Below are 27,778 nucleotides of genomic sequence, written 5' to 3' on the forward strand. Positions count from 1 at the left end.
TGTTCTGTTACAGATTTAAACCAGTTTCTTATCACTTAAACCAGTTTGTGTGTAATGTCTGTCCCTAGCCCAGGAGATTCAGTCAAATTACTTCAGTAGGTTAAAGATCAATCTCTGCGTTAGATGCTATGCTACAATGGATAGGGCACAAGCTTACCAGTTATAAGACATGGATTCTACTTCTGGCTTTGCCATTGACTTGCCTTGTGACTGTGGGCAAATTACTTAATCCATTTGAGCTTTTATTTTCCCATCTGGAAAAGAGATTTATACCCTCAGTTTTAGGAGTGTCTTATGATAGACTTAAAGGCTATTTACAGACATAAATTCTTTCCCTCCCCTGCACAAACCCCCCCCGCCCCAACAAACCAAAACAGCTTTATTTTTAACTCCGCACACCCCCACATAGAGCCTAGTGCATGCCCAGCAGAGTCATCACATGTTGGATCCAAACCACTCAGTCTGTATAGACTGGGTCCTTTAGTGGGGCTTTTGTGGCACTTTTATCTAATAGAATTGGCTTTAGATAAAAGCATGAAAGAGCCCTGCTGAAGTGCTAGACCTATATAGATGCTGCAGAGCCAGGTCAAACTAATGCGCTGCTGCTTCTGGTAAAATACAGTGTTGGTTTTTTGGGGATTTTTTTGGGAAGGGGGAAAGGGGGTTGTCTGTCAGCAGCCAAAATGGCAGTGTAACAGGGAGCCTGCTCAGGGCCGATCTCCACACAGGCTGCCCACCTGTTCTTGGGCCAACCGCCTGCCTTCTCTCCTGCCATGCCTTAATCTTAATAATTAGTTGGTAATAAGCAGGAGGCTGCCCATTCTCTGCCCCGATGCCAGGGGGTGCTATGTGCAGCTCCATTTCTCCCCTACACCTGCAGCCCAAGCCTCACAGATGGCATCTAGGTTCCTGTGATCACTGGCCCCACACTGGGTCCCAGAATCCTTCTGACTGAACCCCAACCTAGAGTCCTTTCATCAGGCAGCCTCATCCACCTTCATACAGGCTATGTAGCTCCCTGAAGCCATTTTCCCCTCTCAGGTGTGGTCCCCCCAGGACCTTTGGCTACCAGCCCTGGCCCACCTCCAGGACAGTCTGAAACCCTGGCCCTTGGCTCTTGGGCATCCCTCACAGTGGGCCCCTGGCCCTTTTGACTGGTCTGGCCCTGGCCCCAGCATGGGCCACTCAAGGGTACTCTCTTGTTCAGTATTGAGTCTCTAGCCCCTCACTCTCTCTAGGGGTCCACCCCCTGGGGCCTACACATAAAGGGGTAACCCACCCAGTGGTGGGGGATAGGGGTTAAGGTGCCCCAACCCACCTTTCACCAGGGTGATCACTCCCACACCACTGAGAGCCCCACCAGGCCTCCTACTCCTGGCAGGGTACAGTTTTAGGTCATGCCCAGTACCAGGAGCCTCCCTATGAAGATTTTTGAATAAACAGGTTTCTACAACTAATAATAATACTACTCTATAGAGACTTCTATTTAAGGATACCAGCATTTTTCAAACAGAAATGAATAATGTTTCACATAAGCCCTCTGGAATAGTATACTTACCTCCAGTTAACAGATAAGGAAGCAGAAGGAGGTTAAGTTACTCTACTAGGGTCAACAGGAAATCAGTGGTAGAACTAGGAATAGAGCCTGGATTGCCTTACTCAAAGCTCTGTATGTTAATTGTTAATTCATTCTTCCCCCAGCCTTCTTATATTATATGTAATATATCCACTCAGATCCACAGTTTTCAGTAAGTTAGACTCTTTGGTTTGACATGGGTATATTTGGGAAGTGAGAAGTTATATATATTAGTTGTGCCCTGTCCCAATTCTGTCCCTGTCTCTATATAATCATCTTCTTGCAGAGGAATCCATTAGAGATAGATGTATAGCTTTACTAACAGAAAAGTGAAAATATAAATACAAAATAGTAATGTGTCTCAAGTAGATCTTTATTATTAAAAATATAGAAGCAATGGTGAATTAATAAAGGAGCAGCATCTGAGGCCATGTCTGCAATCCAGTGGCTGCCCAACATGTTGGTGCTCAAGATTCTGTCCCTAGGCTTTCTTCTTGCTGCATCCTGCCTTGCATCTGGAGCATAGCAAGCATGCTACAGTGGCAGGCTGGGAAGAAAAGTAATAACCATTCTGTCTCACTTCCTAACACTGAGACATTTTAGAAATAAAGCCCCAGTCAGCAATGGTCAACAAGAATTAAGGTTTCCAGGACACAGCATTTGAGGTAGATGGTGGAGGAGCCAAGGGGTGAGAGGATAAAGGGTGGATTCCCCCAAATGGCAGCATTTAATATTTCCAAGATTCACTAATGGTTGTATTAGCTCATCAAAGTTGACGCAACCAGGTATTTTGAACATACCTGCCAAGGTTTTCCAGGGATAATAAGAATCACATACCCAAATACTGGAAGCCTGAACCATGCTCTTTTTGCATCTAACACAAGCAAATGGATTAAATGGTATGGAGTAAGGAGTGCAAAAGCAGGTTGAAATGCACTTTTACAAGTAAAGTAAAGCTTCATATTGTGTTTAGAAATGCATAACAAAGCACTATTATTAATTTATCTTGTACTGTAGCAACACCCATTCAGGACAGTGTCCTGCAGTGTAAAGTATTAAACAAATCACCCATGTACCCCAAAGAAATGAGAATCAGATTTATGGCAGCACATGCTAGGTGGATGTAACGAGGGGAAAAAGGAAAGCTGAGGTAAATACTGACACCAATACTGGATCTTACAGTTGGAGGAGGAAAAGGTTGTTGGATTAGAAATTACCTGGGGGATGATGGGAATGCATTGCAGGACAGGAGGCTTAGAATAACACAGAAAGGTATAAAGGGAGAAGATGGCACAACTGCAGAAGAGATAACATTAATATCACAGTTGCCTTGTGATCATATTGAATTTGACCGTTAAATTCTCTAGTATAATTAAAGCAGATAGGAACATTCATACATTTTGTCACAAACCGATACCATCTTTTTTTCTCTGTGATCTGTATAAGATTGCACTATAGTTTTTAATTTAGCAGATTAAGAAGCACAATTAAAATATCATGAAAAAGATCACAATCTAAAACGTTTCCTGCCTCTCCCTGCCAAGTTGATAACAAGGGCTGGTATATGTAACAATTACCTCCACTACTGTAAATTTGCTCTAGTTTGTGGGCTGAAGTGTTAATAAATACCTTGCAATATTCCAGAGGGAAAAGCGTTCCATCTAATTAATAAAACTTGGAAGAATACCCAGGACACTGAACCATATCTTTCTTATTAGTGTTGGCTTCTGCAAAAGAGAATCCCTGAATCTCAACACATTAGTAAATGTCATACTCCTGGGTTGCACAGAGACCTCTTGAAAAACTGCTGATTTGCTGTAGAAAAAAAAAATCACCATAGACTTTAGAAACAATTCAGCTGGGGAATACCAAGTGTAGAAAATCAGAGTAAAACATGGCATGCATTATAGCAGCTACAGACTTCTGCACCATTAAATGAATCTTAACAGAGAAGACACACAATTATACCCCATTCCCTTTCTATTTTTGGTCCATATATAAAGTAATGTTTTTTTCCTGAGCCAGTATGTACCCTTATTAAGGATTGTCTTTAAAATATTTAACAGAGACTCTCTTATTCATGAGATCTACAGCTGATCTCTTAGGAATATTTACACTATGTGTCCTCAGCATGCAGATGTTTTAAAATTGAAAATGAATGTATCATATGAAAAAGAAAAAACATACAAAATCAATATTAAAATTCTGCCTCTGATCAAACTATGTAATATTGATTCCCTTTTCTATTCTTTAATCCATATATAAGAATGCTAAACTTTGTTTCATTGTGCTTGGCTGTGTTCTCCATCAAGACAAGGAAATTGTCACAAAGTAATTGCTTAAATATTTGTCATGCTGAGAGTTTTAATTGTCCTTTATTAAAAATCATAGGTGTAGTCTTGCTTTACGCAGATTGCCTGATTGGACCAAAGTGCATAAAAAAAATCAAGCACTTCTTTTCTAGAAAATAAATAAAAATCAAAGGCCAGAGATAGAACATATGTTTTCATACCATTTTAAATATGATTTAGTCATTTTAACTTACTAGGATGTTACAAGTTTACTGGTATTACCTTCCCTGCTAAAAAGGAGAGTAGGAGTCTGTTCGGGGCTATGCCCTACTTGAAGTTTCTCCAGAGACAAGTATTCCTGCTGAGCGCAGTTGTTATTTGCTTTTCATCTTAGTGGTGTGAGTGATTGGGTACAGAAGCAAAGCTAAGGGGCTTCTGCATGAGATTGATGCTAATATGGCTAAATACAAGTTAACTAGTGGGTGGGAAGTGGAGGGCATGATGAATTTTGACAGTTTTTATCTGTCTATATCAAACTTTTCTGATTTTTGTATAACCTGTGTTCCAGGTAAGGTATTTAGCTGAATTCTAATAACTTCTTCGGGCTTTGTTACATGGTAAATTTGGGCAGCTCCTAGAGCTCTTAACCTCTGGATTCTGCACACATTAACACGTGAAACTGGCTTTAAGCACACATACAGCTGAAAGTTACCATACTCCAGGGCAGGTTTGTCTCTGATCCGTGCTACCCAGCTCATACTACATCTTCGTGTAACTTGGGCTGGGTAGCTCAGATCAGAGATAATCCCGATAATAATTTTGAGCTGTATAATGAGTTCTTAAAACCAATTTCAGGCTACATCTTAGTATAAATACCTCTATTCCCCCTCCCCTGCTGGCCCACATTGCCCCCCCCCCCCACTTCTTCCCTCTCCTCACCCTCCCCTTCACCCAAAATCCCAGCTCACTGCCGGCCCCTCTTACTTGTGGCTGCCCACCCTGCCTGTCCTGGGAGAGCAGGCAAGGATGTATTAACCTGCCTACCTGGCTATTGCCACTGCTCTTCTCTGGGCATGCTTAACCTAGAGAAGAGCGACAGCAAGGGCTGGGCAAGCAGGTTAACCCTTCCACGTCTGTCCCTTGGAACAGACAGCTGGGCAGCTCCAGGTAGGTGGGGGCAGTCAGGGCCATGGGGAACCCCAAGGGGCAGGGGTGGGGGTAGGGGGATGCAGGGGGAAACCTGGAATGCCAGGGGGGATTTTTACCTTTCAGTCCTCCAGGCCCCTGCTGGCCTGAAATGTAACTGTTCCAAAGTCGAGCTAGCACAAACTCCCATCAACATTTATGCAGCTCACAGCATAAGGTGTAACAAGGCCTTCATAGCCTAAGGAAGTAATTTGAAATGCCGTCCAGGGATCAGTATTCATAAGTGTCTCTATATTATTGTATTTTAGAGATTTTGAGCTATAGAGATATAATGCTGTACATGCTTAAAATTTAAGTTGGTATTTTTTCCCTTTTTTGTTTTCTATTGAGAATTTTATAATGCTTCCAAATACAGTACAAGGGTTAGATCAATTCACACCAGGTACAATGAATATCTTCCATACATACACTTTCAATAAGGCATGTTAACAGCAGATGCTAGTCCTTTAAAGATCATATATCAGGGATCTCTAGTATTTGTGCTGGAAGGACCCTAAATCACAAATCTCATCCCCTGCATACATGTGCAGACCTGCTGACCAGTGACCCCCTGTGACTATATACCTATTGCCTATGAAGGCAGTTCTCAGATTTAAGCTGTTGATCATAGTTCAGGAGTATTCTGTTCTAAAAATAACAACAAAATGTTAATATCTTAGGCCAGGAAGGCAAATATACCAAAAGATGATCCCTGTTAATCTCAGTAGTTTTGAGAGTGCCATAAATTTGGATGTTGAATGAAAGAAAGCATTTCTTTTGGTTAATGTTGAATTTCCAGCCTTTCAAGCTGATTGAATTGAACACATTCTTGTCCTTGTGTTGTAAGACAGGTAGAGCACAAGCTCCTGATCTTCTTTCTTTATATGAGTCATTATGTTATATACTTTGATCAAGTCCTCTCTTATTAATCTCTTTTTTAAGGTAAACACAGCTAATCTTTTAAATCTCTCTTCCTATCAGAGTTGTTCCATGTACCTAATCATTCTGCTCACTCTTCTCTGAGTCCTCTCTAACACAATACCCTTTAAAGCAGGGGTGACATACATACAGCTCATGGGCTGGTTCCAGCCCACAGATCCATGTAATCTGGCCTGTGAAACTCCTAGGCAGGGTGAAGCGAGTAGAGGCATAGCCCACTACCAAAATCCATGGTAGAGAGATGCAAGTTGTTGGCAGATGGTGGGTGATGACTGTGTTAACTTCCATGATTCCCTGATGACACTCACCCTACTGCCAAAGTTGGAAGAGAAAGGAGGAGCAAGGTGACTGCTCCACTCCCCTCTCCTCCAGGACCAGTCTAGGAGGGAAGTGTACAGGTACAGGTTCATTCTTGTGAGGAGTTTCCCTCACAGGGGAGATCTTCCAGGTTAACATCTGGAAAATATTTTTCCCGGAGGAGGTATGTTTCCTTTGGGAGAAATTGAATGAATGCATGTCTAAGGCTGTGCGAAACAGCACCATTTTGTTTTGATTTCTGTTTTGCCATTTTGAAGGGACAGTGTTTCATTTAATCATTTTTTTTCATTTTAAAGCACTGTTCCATTTCGTTTCGCCAAAACTGTTTTGCTGTTTCGGTGGGTTTTGACATTTCTCCCATAGACTATAATGGGGAGTCATGAAAATGCCTATAACTTTGTCATTTCTTGCCAGATTTAGATGAAAATTGCAGGGATCATAGCCCCTTCCAAAGGCATGGAGCCTACTAAGTTTCAAGGAGATAGATGCAGGGGGGTTCTGTGAAACTACACCCCTCAAACTGCAAAAAGCAAAACTCGCGTCACTTGCTGCCAGCGGCAGCCTCCTGTCATGCTGCATCTAGATCTGGGGGCCTGCACCCCTGGGAGGAGTCTGGCAGTGCTGGGAGGGGAGGTTGAACTCCATGGGCCTAGTGGAGCCACTCAGAGTACAGCCCTGACTCTCCCCACTTCCCGCTGTGGGGCTGCAGTCCGAGCAGCTCCGCCAGCCCCATGGAGCTCAGCCCGGCTGCAGAAGGCAGCGGGCAAGCTGGACCTCAGCTCTGGCCAGTGGCTCCCCCCCACCTCCTGCCACCAGGCTCAGCTCTGTAGGGCTGGGAGAGCCAACTCAGAGTGCAGCCAGGTGGCGGGAGGCAGGGAAGAGCCAGGGCTGCGCTCCAACCAGCCATGCCAGGCTCACAGAGCTCAGCCTGGCAGCAGGAAATGGTGGGAGAGCCAGTGGTGGAGTTGCTTAGAGTGCAGCCCTGGCCAGTGGCTCACCCTCACCTCTCACCACCTGGCTCAGCTCTGTGGGGCTGGTGGAGCCAGTTGGAGCATAGACTTGGCTCTCCCTTGCCCCACAGAGCTAAGCCTGGCAGTGAGAGGTGGAGGAGAGCCACTGGCCATGGCTACGCTCCGGGGAGCCCCACCACTGGCTCTTCCACCGCCTCCCACCACCAGGCTGCTATGACTCGCACATGCACACCCTGTTTTTCTATGATTTGTTCCCCATAATGAAGTGAATTTTTAAAGGCTCTGGCCACCCAACCAGTGGCAGTCCCCAGTTTTTAGTGGGCTAGGCCCATGGTCTTTTTAAGTTCAAATAGGCCCGCCGCCAGGCTGAGCTCTGTGGAGCTGGTGGAGCCACTCAGAGTGCAGCCCTGGCTCTCCCCCACCTCCTGCCACCGGGCTGAGCTCCATGGGGCTGGAGGAGCTGCTTGGAGCACAGCCCTGGTGAGCACAGCTTGGCAGTGGGAGGCAGGGGTGAGCCACTGGCCAGGGCTGCTCTCGGAGCCAGGGCTGTGGTCTGGAAGTGGCTCTGCCACTGGCTCTCCACCGTCTCCTGCCACCAGGCTCAGCTCCGTGGGGCTGTGGAGTCTCCAGCCACTGGACTGGGCTTGCCAGGGCTGCACTCCGAGTGGCTTCACAAGCCCCATGGAGCTCAGCCTGGTGGTGGGAGGTGGTGGGAGAGCCAGTGGCAAAGCCACTCTGAATGCAGCCCTGGCGAGTAGAGCCGGGCAGCAGGAGGGTCTGCAGCCCTATGGAGCTAAGCCTGGTGGCAGGAGGCAGGGGAGAGCCACTGACCAGGGCTGTGCTTGCAGCCAGGGCTGCACTCTGAGCTGCACTCTGAGTGGCTCCACCGTTGGCTCTCCTGTCGCCTCCTGCCACTGGGCTGAGCTCCACGGGGCTGGCAGAGCTGCTCAGAGCACAGCCCTGGCTCTCCCCTGCCTCCCGCCACAAGGTTGCTTCGAAACTCAAAATGTTTTGAAACTTTTGAAACATTTTGAGTGCCCTCATTTCATTTCTAAACTGTTTCAAAGCCTTTTGTTTTGTTTCAATTTCACTGCTTCAAGTTCAAAATGCACTGAAACAGCTTCGAAATGAAACACTTGTTGAAATTTCGCACAGCCCTAATGTACACCCCTAGTTTCTACCAGGAGAACAGTGATTTTCCCATTAGAACCACAGTTTCTCTGCATGGCCTAAAACTACAGAGACCTTAAAGACTGAGGGGCTTCATCTCCATACAGTGGTAGGTGATGGTGTACTAACATTAGCCCTGTGCATGTGTCCCTTCTACAAAGAGCAGATAGTCCCATCTGTTAAGTTTCTTGGCTTTTTCTTCAGCTTCCAGTTTACTTTAAAAGCTGTTTTTATTTTCAAATGGCAAAATGAAGTAGACCATGAGGATATTTCTCGGAGTTATTTTTTCTCTCATCCATGTTGCTTTCAGTGAAAGCCTAAAATCTTAATTTAATCACAAAACATCTATTTAAAATAGTCATCTCTATGCATGTAAAAAAAATAAATTATATTTTGCTTTACTCCATTTCAGAAGGAATAGAGCTGAATGGACTTTTAAGATGAAGGGGGAAAACAGAAGTATAATTTACAGACTTGTTGACTAAAAATCCTCTCATCTAGAGTGTGTGTTAATTTGCTGATTTAAATTCCCTATTTCAAACTATGGAAGAATAATGTGACATCTTGCCTCTCCCAGAAAAATGTACATATACCGCATATTTGTAACTATTCAGTTTTTTTATCCCCCTGTATTACTGAGGTTTTGAACAAGGGTTTTTTACATGTTTAAAAATCAGGCAAATTCCAAACTGAATAAGAGAGAGAATGAGCCACAGAAGGTTGCCATCCTGCAAAGCAGCTAGCTTTCCCAAGCGTCTCATCCTCTCCCTCTGTCATCCTGAGGCAATGCGCCTGCATTTGTGTGTAGATTTATAGTTTATCTTTATCTATGGCTTCATCTGTAGGTAGCTATTATAGCCGCCTTGCCTGGATATTGTTTGGGCCTGATAGATCTGTCTGTAGTTCATCAAAGGGGAGCTGAGTGGCTAAAAGCCATTGGGTCCAGCTGAGGATGAAATACGAGCCATCAGCCTTGGTAATGGCTGTAAAATTTCATAATTACACGGCCTTTATTACATTGCATAATGATCCTGAAGCAGTATGGAACAATTAATTAAGATTTTCAACCGTGGCTCTTTCAGAAATTAAAAGGTGCTAGTAGCTGAGAAATGTGGAAGTGTCTTGTCCAAAAAGCATTAGGAATGCTTAAGAAATGCTTCCTGGGTACTTAAAAAAAAGAAGAGGGAGATCAACTAGTTAGGCAACTAATGTCAGAGAAACATTTTTGTACTTTACTGTTAAGTTTTAATGTGAAACCTGGCTCTAGAACTCTTGAAAATAGACACCAGCACTACGCTTTTTCTTTTCTTTCCTTGTCTCCTTTCTTTCATTTTTTTTCCTGTTCTGTTCTACAAAATTGTCTTCATTTATTTTCTTTAGCCATTTGTCACATTTATAAATGCTCAGCTCCGCCCCCTCCCCCTTAAAAAAAATGCGTGCCATGGCATAGGAGGGTCAGGTGGCTGAATACTGCAAGAGACCCACCAAGAATTTTCTCTTGTATACTTTCTCATGTCTGGGGGCATTAAAATTCTTTCAAGATTTCTGCAGTTTGACCAACATCCCCAAGGAAAATTGTTTTAAAGCTGTTTTCATATTTTCCCCCTTTTTTCTTCCACTTTGTGAATGTAGCATGTTGGATTTAATCCATTTTTCCCTTAGAAACTTGACCTCAGACCTGATAAGAAGTAATTAGATTTGTAAGGTACTGCAAACGTCAGTAGCCTCTGATGTAAATACTGAAGGCAGGAGAGAGGAAACATTATATAATATATCCTAAAGAAGGATAGACACATATACATATACCTGTTGTGACCAATTTTGATGCCAATTCTAAAGGGCAGCAAATTGGGAGCAAGGTTGTGGAGAGTATTCACTGTACAAAGAATAATCAAATAAGGGAAGGGGAGCTAAAATAAACCTGATGTTCCTTGTGTTCAAGCAAAACTTTCATGAGATCTTTTGACAGGAAGAAGGCATCTTTCTGTGAAGTGCCATTAGTTGTCCTTTTGTTCCCTCAAACTATTTTGATTTATACAGAACTCTCTGATACTTGATTGCTTTGAGTATTATTGTTTTTAAATTGACTGACCATCATGTTAGGTCTTATCGTTCTAAATATTTCATGGAAGGCTAAAGTTTCCCTTGGGCTTTGTGATGATAAACTTTCAGCAGAAAATTTGGAAAGGATTGTGTTTCAAGGAGGAGCCGGCTGCTTGGAGTAAATTCTCTTGTTGAGTCATTTATTCCCTTAATAGGAATTTTCTGATCTGCTGTCATTCTTGTTCACACACTGGGTGTCACTGCCTCTAAAACACTTGTCATTCTTTAATGGAAACAAAATAGTCATTGCAGTCAGAGCCGCAATGTCATTCCACTACCCCTTGCTGCGTCGGCAATAGTGAAAATGACAGAGCGGCTCTCAGTAGGGGTAATTAAAATGTAAATATTGATATTTTATTATTTGAAATTACTTTCCAGTGCGGCATTTAATATCTCTCCATCTGTGCGGCTCTGTTTAGCGGTCACTTTAGTGCAGCTCTGGGATGCCAAGCGGAGGCTTGATCCCCGTTATGTCAAAATGCTTGTTGCTGCTTAATTTTGATATCTAATTAAGTGGAAAAGTACAGTCCACACTGTAATCCATGGCATCTTAACCAGCTGCTTGGGTATATTTAGAATTAATCTCCACTATGGAATCATCCTAATGTATGCAATTAAGAGTCTGCCGATGGCTAATTAGGTGTATTAGAATCAGGCAGCTCTCTCTCTTTTTTTTGCTTGGACTGTTGCAGACTTAAGACACTCTGCCTCCAGAGGTAGTCTTAATAGTACATATACACTCAGCTAGGAAAACTGAACGCTCTGCACACATGAGAGAGAGAGCTGCCTTTTTCGGCTGATCCCTTCCTTTCCTCCCTCCTTTTAAAACAGGGCAATTACAAATATTATTTTAAATATTTGGCAGTATCATGCTATTAAAGGAAGAGACTAAGCAGAAAAAAAAATGAAATACTGTTCTCAAAGAAGTCTGTCACATAAATATGAGATGACTTTTTTTGTAACGTGGACTGAGGGATGCATTCACTGCCCAGCTTTTATACACAGAACGAAGGCTTTTCACACAGAAGTGATCTAGCACAGACAGAGTTAATGGAGATGCCTTGATTGCCTGGTAAGCATGTCTTGATATGTTTGCTAATACATTCCAACACTGACTTCATCGTAACCTGATTGGGGAATTCCTGGAAATTTGACTTTGCCAGATGGAAAGTTGGAGGCTAGTTACTGCTCTTAATGAGGAAATGACTAGTTACTTCTCCATAGGAGTAAAAGCCAGACAGTAATGACCTAGCACTCTTTAAGCAAAAGAGTACCTTGAAGATACGTGTACACATTCATTCATGCGCCTTAGGTACTGCCCATTTAGTTTAGTACTTGCTTAATAAAGTACAAACTAAATGCACAGTAACTTGAGTTACTGTGCAGTACCGCTGGCACATAGCTTTTTCATGATGCTTACTGTGCTTTAGCTTAATAACACTGAGTAGTAGGCTATTAGCACAGTTTTCAACCACCATGCTACTGTTCAGTGTTATTAGGCTAAGGTGCAGTAAGTATCTCATGCAGATGTACCCAAAATAAACACAGTAGAAGTAATTGGTAAGTTGTGGCTTATATTAAAACACACAAAATCTCCACCCCCTTTTTAGCACTTGGAATTTGATTGTAAGAAAAACAAAAATGCTAGGAATTTCAGGAGAGAGAGCTTTTCATTCCTTGTGCATAGTTGTTACAATACATATGAAGTGTCAGCATCACTTATCTCCACAGCCTGATACCCACAAGGTGGTATAAATCTAGGAAAGTTCAAGAAGCTGTAATTCTGAATTTCTGACATTCAGAACAATTTTGAGGCTTATGGAGGCATAACTCCAGGACCTATTGTTGTTTTGTCACTTTTTGCCCCGATGTGTGATGAAGTCTTTGAAAGCGAAAAAGCAAGCAAGCTCTTTTTATTATATAAGGTCAGGTGTCCATTTGATTGGCATTAATGCCAGCTCTGAACCACAGTACCTTCTGCTAAACTTACCCTTTCAAGGTATCAGAGTGGTTCACTGTCTATGCCCACTCACCGGTTATTGAGACTCCTAGCAAGGGGTACCAGCTCTGGCAATTGTTTGAATGGAACTGTTCCCTCTTTTATATTACAAGGGCATTTTTGTAGTTTCTGCCTTTTAAATGGAAGGGTGTGAGTTAGTCCTTGCACTCACACCAGTTTGTACTAAGAGATCTTTAATCAGTTAGATCCATGTAAATGTATATTTTAAATTGGACTAGTGAAAGTACTTTAAAATTAAGTTACGGAATGTATATACACAGTAAATTTCTCTCTCCTTGGGTACTTGCAGATGTTTGCTTCACCTGATCTCTGATCATGTGGTTTACTTAAGCTGCATGTTTGTAGATCAGGAGCGGCTTGTGCAGATGTTCGCCAGTGCTGGGAGCCATGCCAGGAACCCGATCTAAGTAATTTGGGGTCAGGGAATGGGTCGTGGAGGTGGGGGGTGGGGGTGGGGAGTGTGCTGGTTAAGCAGTTCTGGAGAGGATTTGGTGGGATTGGGGTAGATTGGTGGGACTTCTCAGCCCTGGGGCTGGCTCTGAATGAATGCAGATGTGCAGTAGATTGGGCTAAACCATTCTCAGTCTAACTTATCATCCCCTCAAGTGAACTAAATTAGATTGAATTGGCCATTTTTTGCCCAATTTAATCTCCCTGAACATCTGCACAGATCGCACTTAGATTGACCCAACCCTAGTTATGTTTATCTAAATATAACGTCTACAGGTACCCCCTCTTACACTCTGCTTTCCGCACATCCTTTCACATGTATGATGAAGTGAAGTTGGGTTCATAAAAGCCTGTGCTCGCTATATATATCTTATTGAGTCTATAAAGGTACATATCTACCCTGCCTTCTTTCTTAAATTAAACATTGTGACCATTTTCTGGACTGCATTTTCAAAAAAGCTTGATCATAGCTTCTAATTTTACACCTGCAATTTTGCATCCTTAATGTTTTGTAGGTACACATAATAGAAAATGACATTTGCACCTGCAAGACAGGTGGTAAGATGCCTGAATTGTAATATTTACACACACAATAGATTGAGGCAAAATTAGAAACTGTGTTTGAAAATGTGACCCCATTTTTATAGAGTGGACTCATTCAAAGCAAGCTGTTAATGTCATACATGTAGTCCTGTAGTCCCACTATCTTTTTTTTCTCTCTCATGCAAATGCCTGAGTAAATAGATGAGCATTATGCCATGTCCAGAAGGTTAACAAGGTCAGGCTGGTATCAGACATTTAGAGAAGAAAAGGTTCTGCTCCTGTCCCACATGTTTCAAATCTAGCAACCGAGACAGCCATAAGAGCACATCACTTGATCCCATCTGCAACAGCTTTATATCAGTAAAGAGACAATCTTCCAGGTAGCCAGGATGCAAATGTTTAAAGATAATGTGTTGAAGATCTGCAGATACTAACCTTAAATAAGGAAGTCAGATTGTAAACACTGTTATATTAAAACCAATCAGACATATGACTTAAATTTAATACTGAAGGAGAGCAATTATTGTCAGCCAAATTATACCAGTAGCTTCAATGTTGGAGGATTTTATCAATATCTTAAAGTTAGTATCATCCTAATAGAAAAAAAGGTTTCCACATATCATCCTGCAAAGTAGGAAGGAAAAGAACCCTGACCTGCTTTTGGTTAACTTTTCTTTTTTCCTCAGAACACCTAATGATAAAAACACAATGTATGTACCGGGCCTGATTCTTTTTCACTTTGAGAGCCTAAATCTGGCATAACGCTATTCTAGAAGTGAAGCTAGTAAGAGAGGAGAATAAAGCCCTTAGTTTGTTTAATCTTATTTTTTTTCCGTGAGAATTGAATACTGTGATAGTTTCATAGTTAGCAGGGTCAGAAGGGACCTGAGGAGATCATCAAGTCCGACCCCCTGCCATGGCAGGAAAGAGCAAGGTGATTGTCAAGGCTTGTCTTAAAGACCCCCAGGGTAGGAGCCAGCACCACTTTGCTTGGAAGTTGGTTCCAGATCCTAGCCGCCCTGACAGTGAAGTAGCACTTCCTGATGTCTAGTCTGAATCTACCTTCTGCCAGCTTGTGACTCTTATTTCTAGTCACTCCTGGTAGTGCTCGGGGGAACAGGGACTCCCCCAATGCCTGCTGGTCCCCTCTGACTAGTTTGTAACAGGCCACTAGATCCCCCCTCAGCCTTCTCTTGTGGAGGCTGAACAGGTTCAGGTCCCGTAGCCTCTCCTCATAGGGCCTGCCCTGCTGCCCCCTGATCATGCGAGTGGCCCTCCTCTGAACCCTCTCCATGTTGTCCACATCCCTCCTGAAGTGTGGTGCCTAGAACTGGACGCAGTACTCCAGCTGCAGCCTGACCAGTGTCACATAGAGGGGGAGGATCACCTCCTTGGATCTGCCTGAGATGCATCTGTGGGTGCATGACAAGGTGCGGTTGGCCTTCCTGACTGCCTCCCCACACTGCCGGCCCATGTTCATTTTGGCATCAATGATGACTCCAAGATCCTTTTCTGCCTCTGCACTGATGAGAAGGGAGTTCCCCAGCCTGTAGGTATGGTGCTGGTTCTTCCTCCCCAGGTGCATCACCTTGCACTTGTCAGTGTTGAATCCCATCCTATTCTCATCCGCCCACCCCTGTAACCTGTCTCAGTCCGATTGTAGCCTATTTCTTCCTTCTAGCATGCCCACATCCCCCCACATCTTAGTGTCATCAGGAAATTTGAACAGGGTTCGTTTTACCCCCTTGTCCAAATCACTGATGAAGATGTTGAACAGTGCAGGTCTGAGGACCAAGCCCTGGGAGACCCCACTGCCCACATCCCTCCAACTCGAAAATGACCCATCCACCACCACTCTCTGGGTGCAGCCCTCCAGCCAGTTGGTGACCCATTTGACTGTGTAAGTGTTTACACCACAGTCCCCCAGTTTCTTAATGAGAACAGGGTGAGAGACAGTGTCGAAGGCCTTCCGAAAGTCCAGGAAGACTATGTCCACTGCTACCCCTGCATCTAATGATTTGGTGACCCGGTTGTAAAAGGCCACCAGGTTGGTCTGACAGGAGCTGCCTCTAATGAACCTGTATTGGTTGCCCCTAAGCATAATCTCCCCTGCTGGCCCCTCGAGGACATGTGCCAGAATAATTCTCTCAAAAAGCTTACCCAGGATCGAGGTAAGACTAACTGGCCTATAGTTCCCCAGGTCCTCCTTCCTCCCTTTTTTGAAGATGGGAACCACATTGGCCCTCTTCCAGTCCTCTGGCACCACACCAGAGCACCACAAGTGCTCGTAAAGCCATGCCAGGGGTCCTGCAATGACCTCAGCCAATTTCCTCATCACTCTGGGGTGGGGATCGTTTGGACCAGCTGATTTAAATACATCCAGTCCCTCCAGAAGTTCCCTGACTAGATCCTCCCCGACCCTTGACCTAGGTGTGCTTCCCCTGGGGCCTGAGGGGGGCCCGGTGCGGGGTCCCTGTTCAGGAAAATGGAGGCAAAGAAAGAATAATAATGATAATATGCTGTAAAATTTCAAGTGAATGAAATAGAGTCAAATACTGCAAGTCCTCTGCACATTGAACCGCCACCAAAGAGAATGCCATATATTAATGTCTTACCAAATCTGTTTGCACGACCATTATGACTAAGTTGCTGTTTATTTAATTTGTTTCCTGGTTAAATTTTAGCAGGTGCAAATGGTGGTGTGAAGTCAGAAAGAAGTTCCTTATCCATGACATTTTCAAGCTTTTTTTACACTGCTGTTTTTACAGAAACTCTCAAGAACTAGTACTGTAACTGGAAATGATAGATAGATAGTTGATTGATAGATATGTTTCTTTTGGCTTGGGGACATAAATATGATTTAAAGTAATAAACCAGTTTCAAATATATCAGGTTACAAGAGGGATGCAGCTTTTCTTGTGAAGAAATGACATGCTTAAATTGTTCCTCTTTAGAATTATCATGTAAGGTTTGATACAGGGTAAAGACAAAACTGAAATATTTCTAACTGGCATTTAAATTGCATTAACACCTTCTTGTACAGCCTGACTGAAAGGTCACGCTAGACAAGCAGCATCTTCACTGTTTGTAAATGTCTAATTTGCTGCTTTTAAATTGCTGTGAACCTCACTTACTTAGTCCTGCTGAATGAATCCAGTGTTGCAAATACTTCTGACAAGCGAATATTTGCTTAGTGAGAATCCATTGTTCTTAATGGATTGAGATGGACATGCAGTGTGAATGCATTTTTATTGCCATGCCATCTATCTGTTGTTGTTTCAGTGAGATGAAAGTAGGATTGTGATAAAAGCCCAGGGTTTCTCAATCTGCTGTGTGGCGCTTGCCATCCTATCAGTAGGGTTTATTTGAAAAGTGCTTATGGTCAGCATTTTTCTCTGTTTTATATATATTCATTCTGCTATCTTTGTTTAGGTAAGATCTTATAAAGTATAAATGTATATATTTTATATATATATATATAAACTAACATTTATATTTTATAAGATCTTATCTAGATAAAGGTAGCAGGTTAAATGTAGAATTAAATAAGAAATAGGAAAATAAGCAAGGCTGGTCCAAGTGTATCATTGAACTTTGTAAATGCAAGGTGTCTTTCTTAGGGGGCCTAAATGACACCCAGCCAGGCCTGTGTATTAAATCTATCTGATGTCCATGTTGCTGTGATACAACTAACAGATGGCAGTCAGAATTCTTAGTGCAGACAGTATAGCTTCTGACCCGCGTGGTGAGATGAATGGTGTTGTCAGAACAGGATCTGAGCTTACAGATGCCAAAACTAGTACTTCCTCCAGAGAGCATCAGTGATCCCCCTCACATGAATGAAAGACAGTCTCACAGTTCTCCCCGAGAGCAAAGTATCATTTGGACAAACTGTTTTTTTTTTGTCTTTTTGCTCTCTACCAAAGTCATTTGTCCCCAGTGATAAAACTTGCTTCCCTAACGTAAAATTGAACTGTGACACATCAAATTGGGGGGGTCATGAAAGTTGAATGCAGAAGGCAGTGCAGCCTTTGGCTGTTTTGTTTGAGCCTGTCTTACTTTATGCTTGTTTACCTGGTCTCTGATTGAAGAGCCTTGACAAGTTGGTGCCTTTAGTTGTTCTACCTGATATTTGCCATGCAAAAAATCTTCAACTGTTGTTACACTTCACCGTGCTGTGGTACCACCTGCAGGTGCTTGCTCTTAACCTCAAGGATTAGTATTGGAGACTGCCATGAAACAAACAGATCTGACAGATATTTTCAGCTGGGGAGCACGTACTGGAGGAACACATATTCAACCTTAAAAATCCTTAGAAGCTACTGGAACTGGAACATTTTCTACTAAATTGATAAAATACATTTGTGGCCTCAGATAGTTAAAGTACTGTATCTTAATGATCTGCTGAAGAGCTGACCTGTTTATGGGTTTGGGTATTTTTCTGCATATAGGGGGATAAATAGGTGTGTTTTAAAATAAACATTGGCTGGGTTATAAAATAAAATGCATGTTGTAGCCTAAGGTCAGGAATACATCCAGGCTTGAATGTACCTTTAAAGCCTCTGTTTCAAGTATTAGTTGGTTATGCTGTGTTTAAGTGATTGTTTTAGTACTTCTTGCTCTCCTTTGGATTTCCACAAGGAGAACAGACAAATTAAAGTTGAAGTCAATGTGATGCATATTCATGTTTAGAAAATTTCCTGTACCCAGAGCAGAAATGTCATGGTTGGAGCTCTTTGCTATGGTCTACCTCCACAAAAGCCAGTTAAAGCTGTAGAGTGAATCTAGGCAAGAGAAGAAAGGGCATCAATTTTAGAATAGTGAATCTGAAAATACACATAGCCTGATTCCTATCTCAGAATGAGGTGGAGTAACTTCAGATTTACACTTTTGCACCAGAGAGAGACATTTGGATTTCCCAAGTCTGTAGATAAAATACTGTGCTCTGATATAAAAAAGGGCAGAAACCCAAGCACTGAACACTTTAGCTTTATTCTTTCAGCCAGTGGTGAACATACATTATTTTTGAAACGAGGAAATTGCACTGGAAACATCAGTACATATAAAACATTTAGAAGGAAGTTAATCTATCAAAATTAAGTGTAAATAATTTAAAAACCCAACTCTGATATTTCAACTGTGTAAATATATTGAATCTGCAACACACTACTGAACATGTCATTTTCAAGCACAGCTTTGATTATAAGAAATGTAAATTAAGATATTTGAAGTATAAAACCAATGAAAGCTTGAGTAACGTTTTGCTCACAGACCCAGCAAACACTGAAACAAATGGTTAAATAAATGGGGCCTGATTATCTCAAAACATGAGCGACTTCCAGATTTGTCAGTTATTTCATAGCCAATATGATAAAAATTCTGATTTAGAAACACATATTAGAGAGGTAATAAAGCTAGTTTAATGTGAAGCACAAGGAAAGTGTGTTAAAGGAGCAGCCAGATTTAGGGCATCAAATGTTCAGTGCTGACAATAATAGCAGGCATAACTGTAGCCACTCTTTTTGTAAGAGTTTTCATAGCACTATGTGTATGCTGCTACAGATCTTGCTTTGTCACTTGACCATCTGCAGCTGCTTCACTCTAGCCCCTAGTGAGTTAGTGTCCATAAAGTCCATCTTAATGAAGTAGAGAAAAGGGTCTTCAGGAATATAAAAGATTTCCCTGTTTAGCATGAAGATGTGTGCAATGTAAAATAGAAAGCAAGTGGTGCATGTGCTGATATTTGAAGAGAGCAGCGGTCTAAATAGCCTCATTTACGAGACTGCTAAATGAGTGTGGCTCACCTAACACTACAGACAGCACAGTTTGGCTCTTTGATATATGTTCACGTAATAAAACCAGTAAGACCGTTGTTACCTGTATTTCTGACTTAGTGTAAGCATTGAGTTTATCGGTATGTGAAAGAAAAAAAAAATCAAGCATATGTTAAGTTGCTCAGTCAACCTTCTCTCAGTACACTTTTAGTGATCTCAGTAAGTCCTTACGGGATAATTACAATTTGAGTGTGATGCACTGTTTGTGGAAAAGGCTCGAATGTTTAGTGAGAGCAATGTTATAATTCCCCTTCAAAAAAAGAAAAAAAAAAAGAGGGTGGTGGTGGGGGGAGGAACGTGGCTAGGAAATCAGCATTGTTAACTGATATTACAAGACACCCTGTAAATTCACATTCAGCTGTATGAAAACAGCGCTGAACAGAATGCCTACTAGGGGTTAAATTCATATGCCTGTGCTGCAGCCTACTTCTGTCAACACTCAGCTCAGGAAATAAACATTTATGCTTTCTGAAATGAAAGTGTATTTTTGAAGACTAGCCGTCAGATATTTTTTGCCCTTCACACTTTCAAATGCTTAGCCTTTTTTGTAAGTTGACTGCAAAGTGCATCAGTTTGCTAGGCAAAAAAAAAAAAAAAAAAAAACTTGACAAGTGCCCATGGCATCATTGTCAAGCACATGAGCGTCTAGAAGAAGATGGCAGGAGGGTTGGCACAAAACATGCTTCCTTCAAGCTTATTACCTCAGGGGTACCTGACTCTTGAGAAGCTTTTCAATCCGTCCAAATGACGTTATTCCAAACTGTCATCTGGTTTATTTGGAGCACACTGTACTGCAGATAAGCATGCTATTTAACTGCAGGTCAAGGTACAGAGTCATTCTGCTAGCAAATGCCTGAGATACATTAAATGGCACCAAGTTGGGGCAGGGGATGAAGAGAAATCAAAGTCATCACCAATGTGCGTGGAATAGTACATGCTAAGCGGGGAGGAAAAAGCACCACGATATGAATGTGCATTTAAATCCATGACCTGTCAAACACCGGGGATTAAGGAGCTGTGCAATGCACTCTATAATGCAACAACTTATGTCTGTGTGAAAAGAGCTCACTGTTATGAGCTGGAAGCATTTAATTAGTCCAGATAGCTGGAAATGTGTTTAACACATAGTTTGGAGGTCTCTTTTCAAATAAATTTTCATTAGAAAATATTGACTTGTCAGAAAAAAGCAATTGATGCAGCAATTTAATATTAGTTTCTACTTGGAAAAATTATTATTTGGGTTATTAGTTTAGCTTAGTATTTTTAATGAAAGTGCCTCAGGTATTTAATTATTATCATTTTGATTTGATAGTAGTGTCATCACCACACCAATAAAAATAGTTTTAAATACGAGATTTTAAATATGTTTTCACTGAAGTTGCTTGTGTATTTCCAAACTGGTCCTTTTGCTTCATTACCTTGATACCATTAGAGTTGTAATACAAACAGAAAGGTCACATGGGTAAAGTTAACAGGATCAGGTCAAAAGTTTGAGAAGAAATAAGGAATAAGGTTCTCAATTTAAAAATATCTCAGTATGTAAATATGTATTCCTACATAGCCATTACTCTCATTGTATTGTGTTGGGATATAACAGAAGGACAGTTGTGTTATAAACACACCACTTGCTTTCCACATTTTCTGACAAAAAGGAAAAAAGGTTAATTACAACATGATGCTTTCCCATGAGGAATGTCCTTAAGAGTTAAAGCATGCTTTCACTGAGTAGGCCTCACAGAGAAAGTTGCCTCTAATAGAGAAGGAAATGACTACACATGTACCCGCACATGCACAAACACACACACACAAAACTGTAAACCACAATGTGCTCCTGTTTTCTAATTATATGTATATATATATAGACACACACATATAATATACAGTAAATATATATTAATTATGTTATATTTATTTAATATATTACTGTGTTTTTTAAAGTTGTCAGTTTCAACAGTGTCAATGATTTTTAAGCTTCTCCTGTGAAATTTTTGTTAACAACATACAGTACAGTAAATCGCAAGCGGTATCCTACTTTTTTTCTGTACAGGGTGGATGTGACTTCCTCTGATTGAAGCACATGATAAATGTGGTCCTGAAACATTCAGTAATTTGTAAAAACTCAGTGCAAAATGAGATAAGTACATACAAGAAGAAAGTTGAGGGGGTTTCAGAAAAATAGAAAGGAGACAAATTATGAGTTCAACTTTTAAACAAAAATCAAAACTGATTTTATTGCTTTTTGCTTAATTAAACTCCTCAGAAGTGTGTGAAACATTGTTATGGCTGAAAAATTGTTAATTTGTAAATCACAGGGACAAAAGGGCTCTACTGCAACTTTAAAGTTTCCATGCACGTAAATGTCAATAGAGTGCCTTCTCCATCATCAGCACTAAATTCACATTGATGCCTCTTTTCTTCTCTGTATTGATCCTTCCATGAGAACGTAGATTTGTATCTGTTAATTAATGCGTCCTGAAACAGCGTTTGTATTAATCAGGCAGATAAGAAAAATTGGATGCCTGCACCCTCATGACAACCGTAAAAGTGCTGGCCCTGATAAAATCGTGGATGGACCTCAATAAAAAAGTTCCTCCTTCCACTCAATAAACTAATCATCCTGCTTTTAATTATTCGGTAGAAAGATGTGTGGAGATTGGAGAATGTGTAAATCTATTTACTAACAGCAGTGTCTGGGAGGGAGAATAGGGCTGTCACAGGACAGTGCTGCAGGCTACATTCTCTGTCCATCTGCTGCTGCAGAAAAACTGGTTCTTGAGATGAGGGAGAGGAACAGAAACACAGCAGCTAATTGAACGCATGCATTCCTCCTTATAAACCTTACAGATGATTATTTCTTTCCTGTTTCCTTCTTATTTATTTTAATCATAGACATGATTTTTTCCAGTGTCACTTTTTTAGGGGGGGTTTGTTGTGGCGGTGGTTAGCTCAGTTTTGGGTGGTTTTATTTGGAAGGCAGGGAACTACTGTTCTGTTGCAGGGCAAGACAGGCAGTATGAACAAATGAAAACAAATAAAAGAGAGCGTGCAACCAGTTTTGTGTTTCAGCCTTGTTGATGCTTACAGCTTTGGATACATTATTTTGAAAGAAAAGTAATATTTCCCTCCCTTAGTACAAGAAAGAGAATCCTGTTTGCAGCGAATGCCTGTGTAGATTTGCCCGTGTCTGTTATATCCTTACTCCAGACTTTCAAAACAGGAGCAATGCATTGAGGTATAATTGAATAACAAAAAGACTGTTTTTGCTGCGGGAACCCTGTCAAAGAACATGTGAGCAGCTCCATAAACAACTACATGAAAGCTTCAGACATGTCTTAAGACCCCCTCAAGAAAAGCTTGACTAATCCCCTTTGATGATTTTATTAAGTACTTGTGGTTGATGGTGCCAACTGGCAAACTACTACATTTCACCAACAGGCCAGGAAATCACTTCCTCTCCCATATTGTTCTGTACCTCCTAATGTGATTGGGGATATTAGCAGTTTGATATAATAAATGAAGAGCTACTGTAAACAAGATCCTGAAAAGGTAAGACATCAAAGATGCTTGCCCCTAGTGATCCTATTAAAAAAGAGAGCAGAAAAAAGGAAAGCAAAACTTAAATTTATTAAGAGGCATTATTAAATTTTCTCTCTCCCTCACAAAAATGATGGTGTGATTACTATTCACTTGGCACTTTAATGTGCCATCCTGTTATTTCAGCAAGCATAGTAGAGGCAGAAGCCATTACAGAAGTAATTAGCGTCTTTTTCTGAAGAGAGTAGGTCTTACTTCTCTTTCTGCTGAGGTTGAAGTTCAAAGAGCACTTTGTTCATTGTGATAATCACCTTAATTCTATTAAGGCATCCAATCTTCCCTCTTAAAAAAAGTTTTTATCGAAAATATCCTCCTTGGCTTAAAGGGGACCTCTGACATCATTGCTTCATTCTCTTTACAGCACCGATGAACAGAGCCAAGAGTCTGCTTACAAAAGCCCTTTGGACCAAAGCTTTTTATTATCTTTCTTGTTAGATGACATCAGATCACAGCCACGTAGCATTAGATTTTAGAACGTTTCTACTAAGGAGAGAATGTGCAAGCCATTCTACGCTGCAGTTATAACTTCCCAAATTACTGTAACTCCTGCAGAAAATGCCTACAGATTCAGGCTGGTTTTTAACTTTTACCTTGAATAGAAGCCCTTTAATTCTATGCTGACTGATCTCAAAGAGGCAGGGAAATTTGTGGAATGCATTTGTACCAATCGGTAATTTCCCTAAAAATTGACTGAAAATTCTTGTTATGATGCAGAGATTTGATGCGTCAACACCTGTTTAATATTTTTCCTTGCACTTTATAGGTTTCTCCACTTTGTCTCTGGCTGACCAGATGAGCCTTCTGCAGAGTGCTTGGATGGAGATTTTGATTCTGGGTGTTGTGTACCGATCACTGTCTTTTGAAGATGAGCTTGTCTATGCTGAAGATTATATAATGGATGAAGAGCAGTCCAAATTGGCAGGCCTTCTTGACCTCAACAACGCCATCCTGCAGCTGGTAAAGAAATACAAGAGCATGAAGCTGGAGAAAGAAGAGTTTGTCACCCTCAAAGCTATAGCGCTTGCTAATTCAGGTTGGCAGATTGGCATGACGGTTACTACATTTTTTTCATGTCACCTTTTCATTCCAATAATACCTTCTGTATGGTTGATCTCACTATGTTTTAGGAATAATTGATTGTTAATCAGAGCTTAGGTGACTGTGGGTCTTCTGCTAAAAGGCTGCAAAAATGCAATTCAAATTAAGGAAGATTTTTACAGTTTTAAGCAGTAGAACATATTACTAATGCAGTAAAAATAATACACTGGATAATATGGAAGGTATTATACAAGCAAAGATCCTTTCAAATGAATATAGATGTTGTTCTACCAAATCCATTTCATAATCCAGATAAGTCTAATCATTTTACTTAAATTGAATGGATGGAGGCAAGATTATATGGAATATATGCTTTCCTTAAATACAGCTACTAAACATATTGGTAAAGTGAACCCAGGGTACGTGCAAAGGAGGGAAATCCCTGTTTAATCTATAAAGGACTACACTTCACTGTATGGATCCCCTATTTTATACTAAAGTTTCACTAAAATATATTACTTGTGCAGAATGGGTTAAGAATTGCAGAAAGTATTTTTCTCCACATTTGAACTTAAAAGTGCTGAAGCAGTGAACAGTGTCTGATAAGTAAAAATCGTTGGTGCTTTGTTGTTTTTCCTTTTGTGTCTCCTTAATGCTTTATTGTGGTCTTAAGTCCCTTTTAGCATTTGCATAAAGTTCACGATAGATCCCTCTTTAATGACGTGCCGATCATTAGATACCTGTGTGTCAATAACATGCTCTGATGCTATGTACCATTGACAGTCACACCGTGCCCCTCCATCTGCTTTTGTTTTGACCCTATCTTTGAACTTTATCTTGGTTGCTGGCCAGTAGTTTTCCCTTTAATTACAAGAAGGAAACTGTCAATAAAATCTGTTAAATGGGATGCAATGAGTGGCTTGAATGGGCGGACGGCTATTTGTTCAAATTCTGCAGCATTCAAGGTATTGACAGTTTGTTTTCTGGGGCCATATGTGACGATCAATCTCAGGCTGGGCTCAGCCGCGCTGAAAAATGAAAAACCAGATTGCTTTTGCTTACTTGTGGATGACGACTTGTGATTTGGCGCGGTCCTAGTGAGATGAGACCTTCTGCCCAAATTGCCCCCCTGAGAGCCAGGACGCGTGACTGTTTTTAGAAATAATTTTTTAATTGATTTTGTAATTAACAGTTCATCTACAATATTGATGCACAAATCCTCAGATTGATAGGAGGGAAATTGTTTTCAACAATGAAGTTGTACTTTTCTGTTTGTCTTTATGATATGATTTAGCACTTGGCATTTTTAATAGGAAATATAATTCAAAAACATGCAAAACAAAAAGTGCTGTTCATTTCTCTGCAAAATATGCTCCATTCCTGTGATTGCATCTTCTTAATTTAATATAGCCTTTTATTTTTAACCTAGATACAGTAATTATGATGTACCACTCAGTGACCAAAATCCATCTTTCTTTTTTTTTCTTGGAACCGGATTTATTTTTGAGCAAAGCATGGAAAGTTCAAAATACTTCTCACTTACAGGAAAAGCATTTCCTAAGATTATATTCAATGAACAGAATATCAAAATTATCACATTTTAGAAGTCTAAACTGAACAGTTTTGTACTGTTTTGCTTTTTAATTTGCAAATATAAAACTATTTGCACAAGAAACATTTCTAAAGCTTACATAAGAAAGAGAAAAGGAGAAGGGTAAGAAGCTAAGTATCTCTTTTTTTCCGATGGTAGTGAGTAGTAACGGATGACTCTATAAGGCATTATTTAAAAGAAAGTCTAATAGTATGTTCTACATATGAGCCAAAATAATCTGTATCTTAATTGTTTGCAATTCCTATAAACTTAAATGTAAATTATAACTAGGATAATGTCAGTGATAAATATGGTTTAATGTATTAAATTCAAAGTATGTTAAAATGAAAACTCCTCCTCCCCTTACGTTAATTAAATCATATGTTGATTTTAACCTAAACTAATGGAATGAGATACAAAACAGCTACCTTACACCAACTTGGCATTGTTTTACCAGAATGTTTCCATTGCTAACATTAAAGATTTCAGTTTAAGTTTGCACATACAACTCGGGTTGTTAGATATCTGACTTCTACCAATCATTGTACTCATATATACAAGTGAACTTGCCTCTGCAGAACTATAGCCTCCCTTTTAAATAATCAGAGGCTGCACATTCCACTAAAACACCAGTATGATCTTTTTCAGATAAAAAATAGGAAGGTAATTCAGTGTTACATTAATTTGATTAATGTGAGTGGGGTCTAAAATAGGACTCTGAAAATCATTATTTAGTCATTTGGTTTAAAACATATTTTGTTGTTGTCACATCTTTTCCTTCAAACATTTCTCGCTTTGCTTGGGGATTTATTTTCTCAGCTTAAAATTAACAGACTCATTTTATATCTGTAGGAGGGAAAAAGGATCACATGCAGTGAGAAATCTTACAGCTTTTATACACTTTTTGTGTGATCAGTTTTTTTCTCATAAAAGTATCCTATTAACTCTGGTATATACAGTTAACAAGGTGGGGGGGCTTCTGACATTGTGTTTGCATTAGTGATTTATGATATAATGTTATATTGTTTTCATTGCTGGTATTCTCCGGCATCAAGAAAGGTACAGTAGATTGCTTTAATCTTGATTGAATTCTGTTTAAATAAATACCATAAGGTTCTTTGTTTTTTCCAACAAAATGAAATAGCTTGAAATACATATATATTTAAATATTAAGGTCTTCTAGGATATGCTTAAGCATTGTCTACACGATAATATCTGAATTACCCTTTCCCATCTTCTCTCTAAAAGTAGTGGGAAGGTAGCATACTGAGGTAATGATTAGCAACATTTCACTTTTACATGTTGGCCCCAGTAAGTTTGCTTATTATTAATTTTCTAGACTTCGTACTAAATAACATTTAGTTATGGATGAAATAAGAGTTTACTGAAAGTCTGCAAAGCTTATATATCTACATAATAGTGTAAGTGGTTGTGCAGTTTATACTGGCAACCTGTGTACAGGGAAATATATAGAGACATGATTGCAGTAGTTCATTTTTGATCTGCAGTGCTTAGTATGAGATTTATCTAAATTATCAGCTTAGTTTTAAACATCTGGCTTGATTCAATAATAATTAATGCATTCTTTATGCTTGAATACCAGCAAAGTGACTCACTGGTAATGGTTGTCCTGTCAATATTACTTTTTTTTTCCCTTTCCTTCCTTTTTTCCTCACAACTTCCCAGCCAGACATAAAAGCAGACAAGCAGTTATGCACTGCCCAAATGAAACAATATGGTACCAATGAGCACTCTGTTTATTCACACAGAAAAACAACTTTGAGCATTTTCCAAAGCATGCATGCACCAATTACTTCCTCAGGCATAGATGAAATGTCTACAGAAAGTATGTGAGTGTGTGTGTGCACATATGTAGAAGGTGACCCGCTCATCTCTCTGTGTTATTACAAAGTGCTGTCCTATATTGATTAGGTAATACTAAGCAGAGAGATGCAGGTGAGCAGTCTTTTTTGGAACTGCTTATTCAGTAAAGACCAGTTTATTCCTGTAGCACAGAGTTTTCTAAAGAACTCAGCATCCATGAATAGTGCCAGATTTTTCCAGATAGTTCAGCTTCTATTTAGGCACTGGAGCAAATGGTCAGGTTTTCCAAAGAGCTTAGAATGCTTGAAAATCTGGGCCCTTTTTAGGTGCA

At 40.5% G+C, this 27,778-nt stretch overlaps 1 protein-coding gene across 9 annotated transcripts in view; it reads left to right on the forward strand.

The window, feature by feature from the left end:
• ESRRG (estrogen related receptor gamma) overlaps positions 1–27,778 on the forward strand; it is a 516,894-nt gene that overhangs the window by 476,071 nt on the left and 13,045 nt on the right. For all 9 annotated transcript variants that reach the window (XM_090048878.1, XM_090048889.1, XM_090048897.1 and 6 more), the window contains one exon: positions 23,758–24,027. In XM_090048878.1, coding sequence (XP_089905004.1) covers positions 23,758–24,027 — 270 coding nt within the window. The remainder of the gene's footprint in view (positions 1–23,757; positions 24,028–27,778) is intronic.

This window comes from Crocodylus siamensis, chromosome 1, assembly GCF_052110815.1.
Source record: "Crocodylus siamensis isolate JL-2025a chromosome 1, ASM5211081v1, whole genome shotgun sequence".
Classification (NCBI taxonomy): domain Eukaryota; kingdom Metazoa; phylum Chordata; order Crocodylia; family Crocodylidae; genus Crocodylus; species Crocodylus siamensis.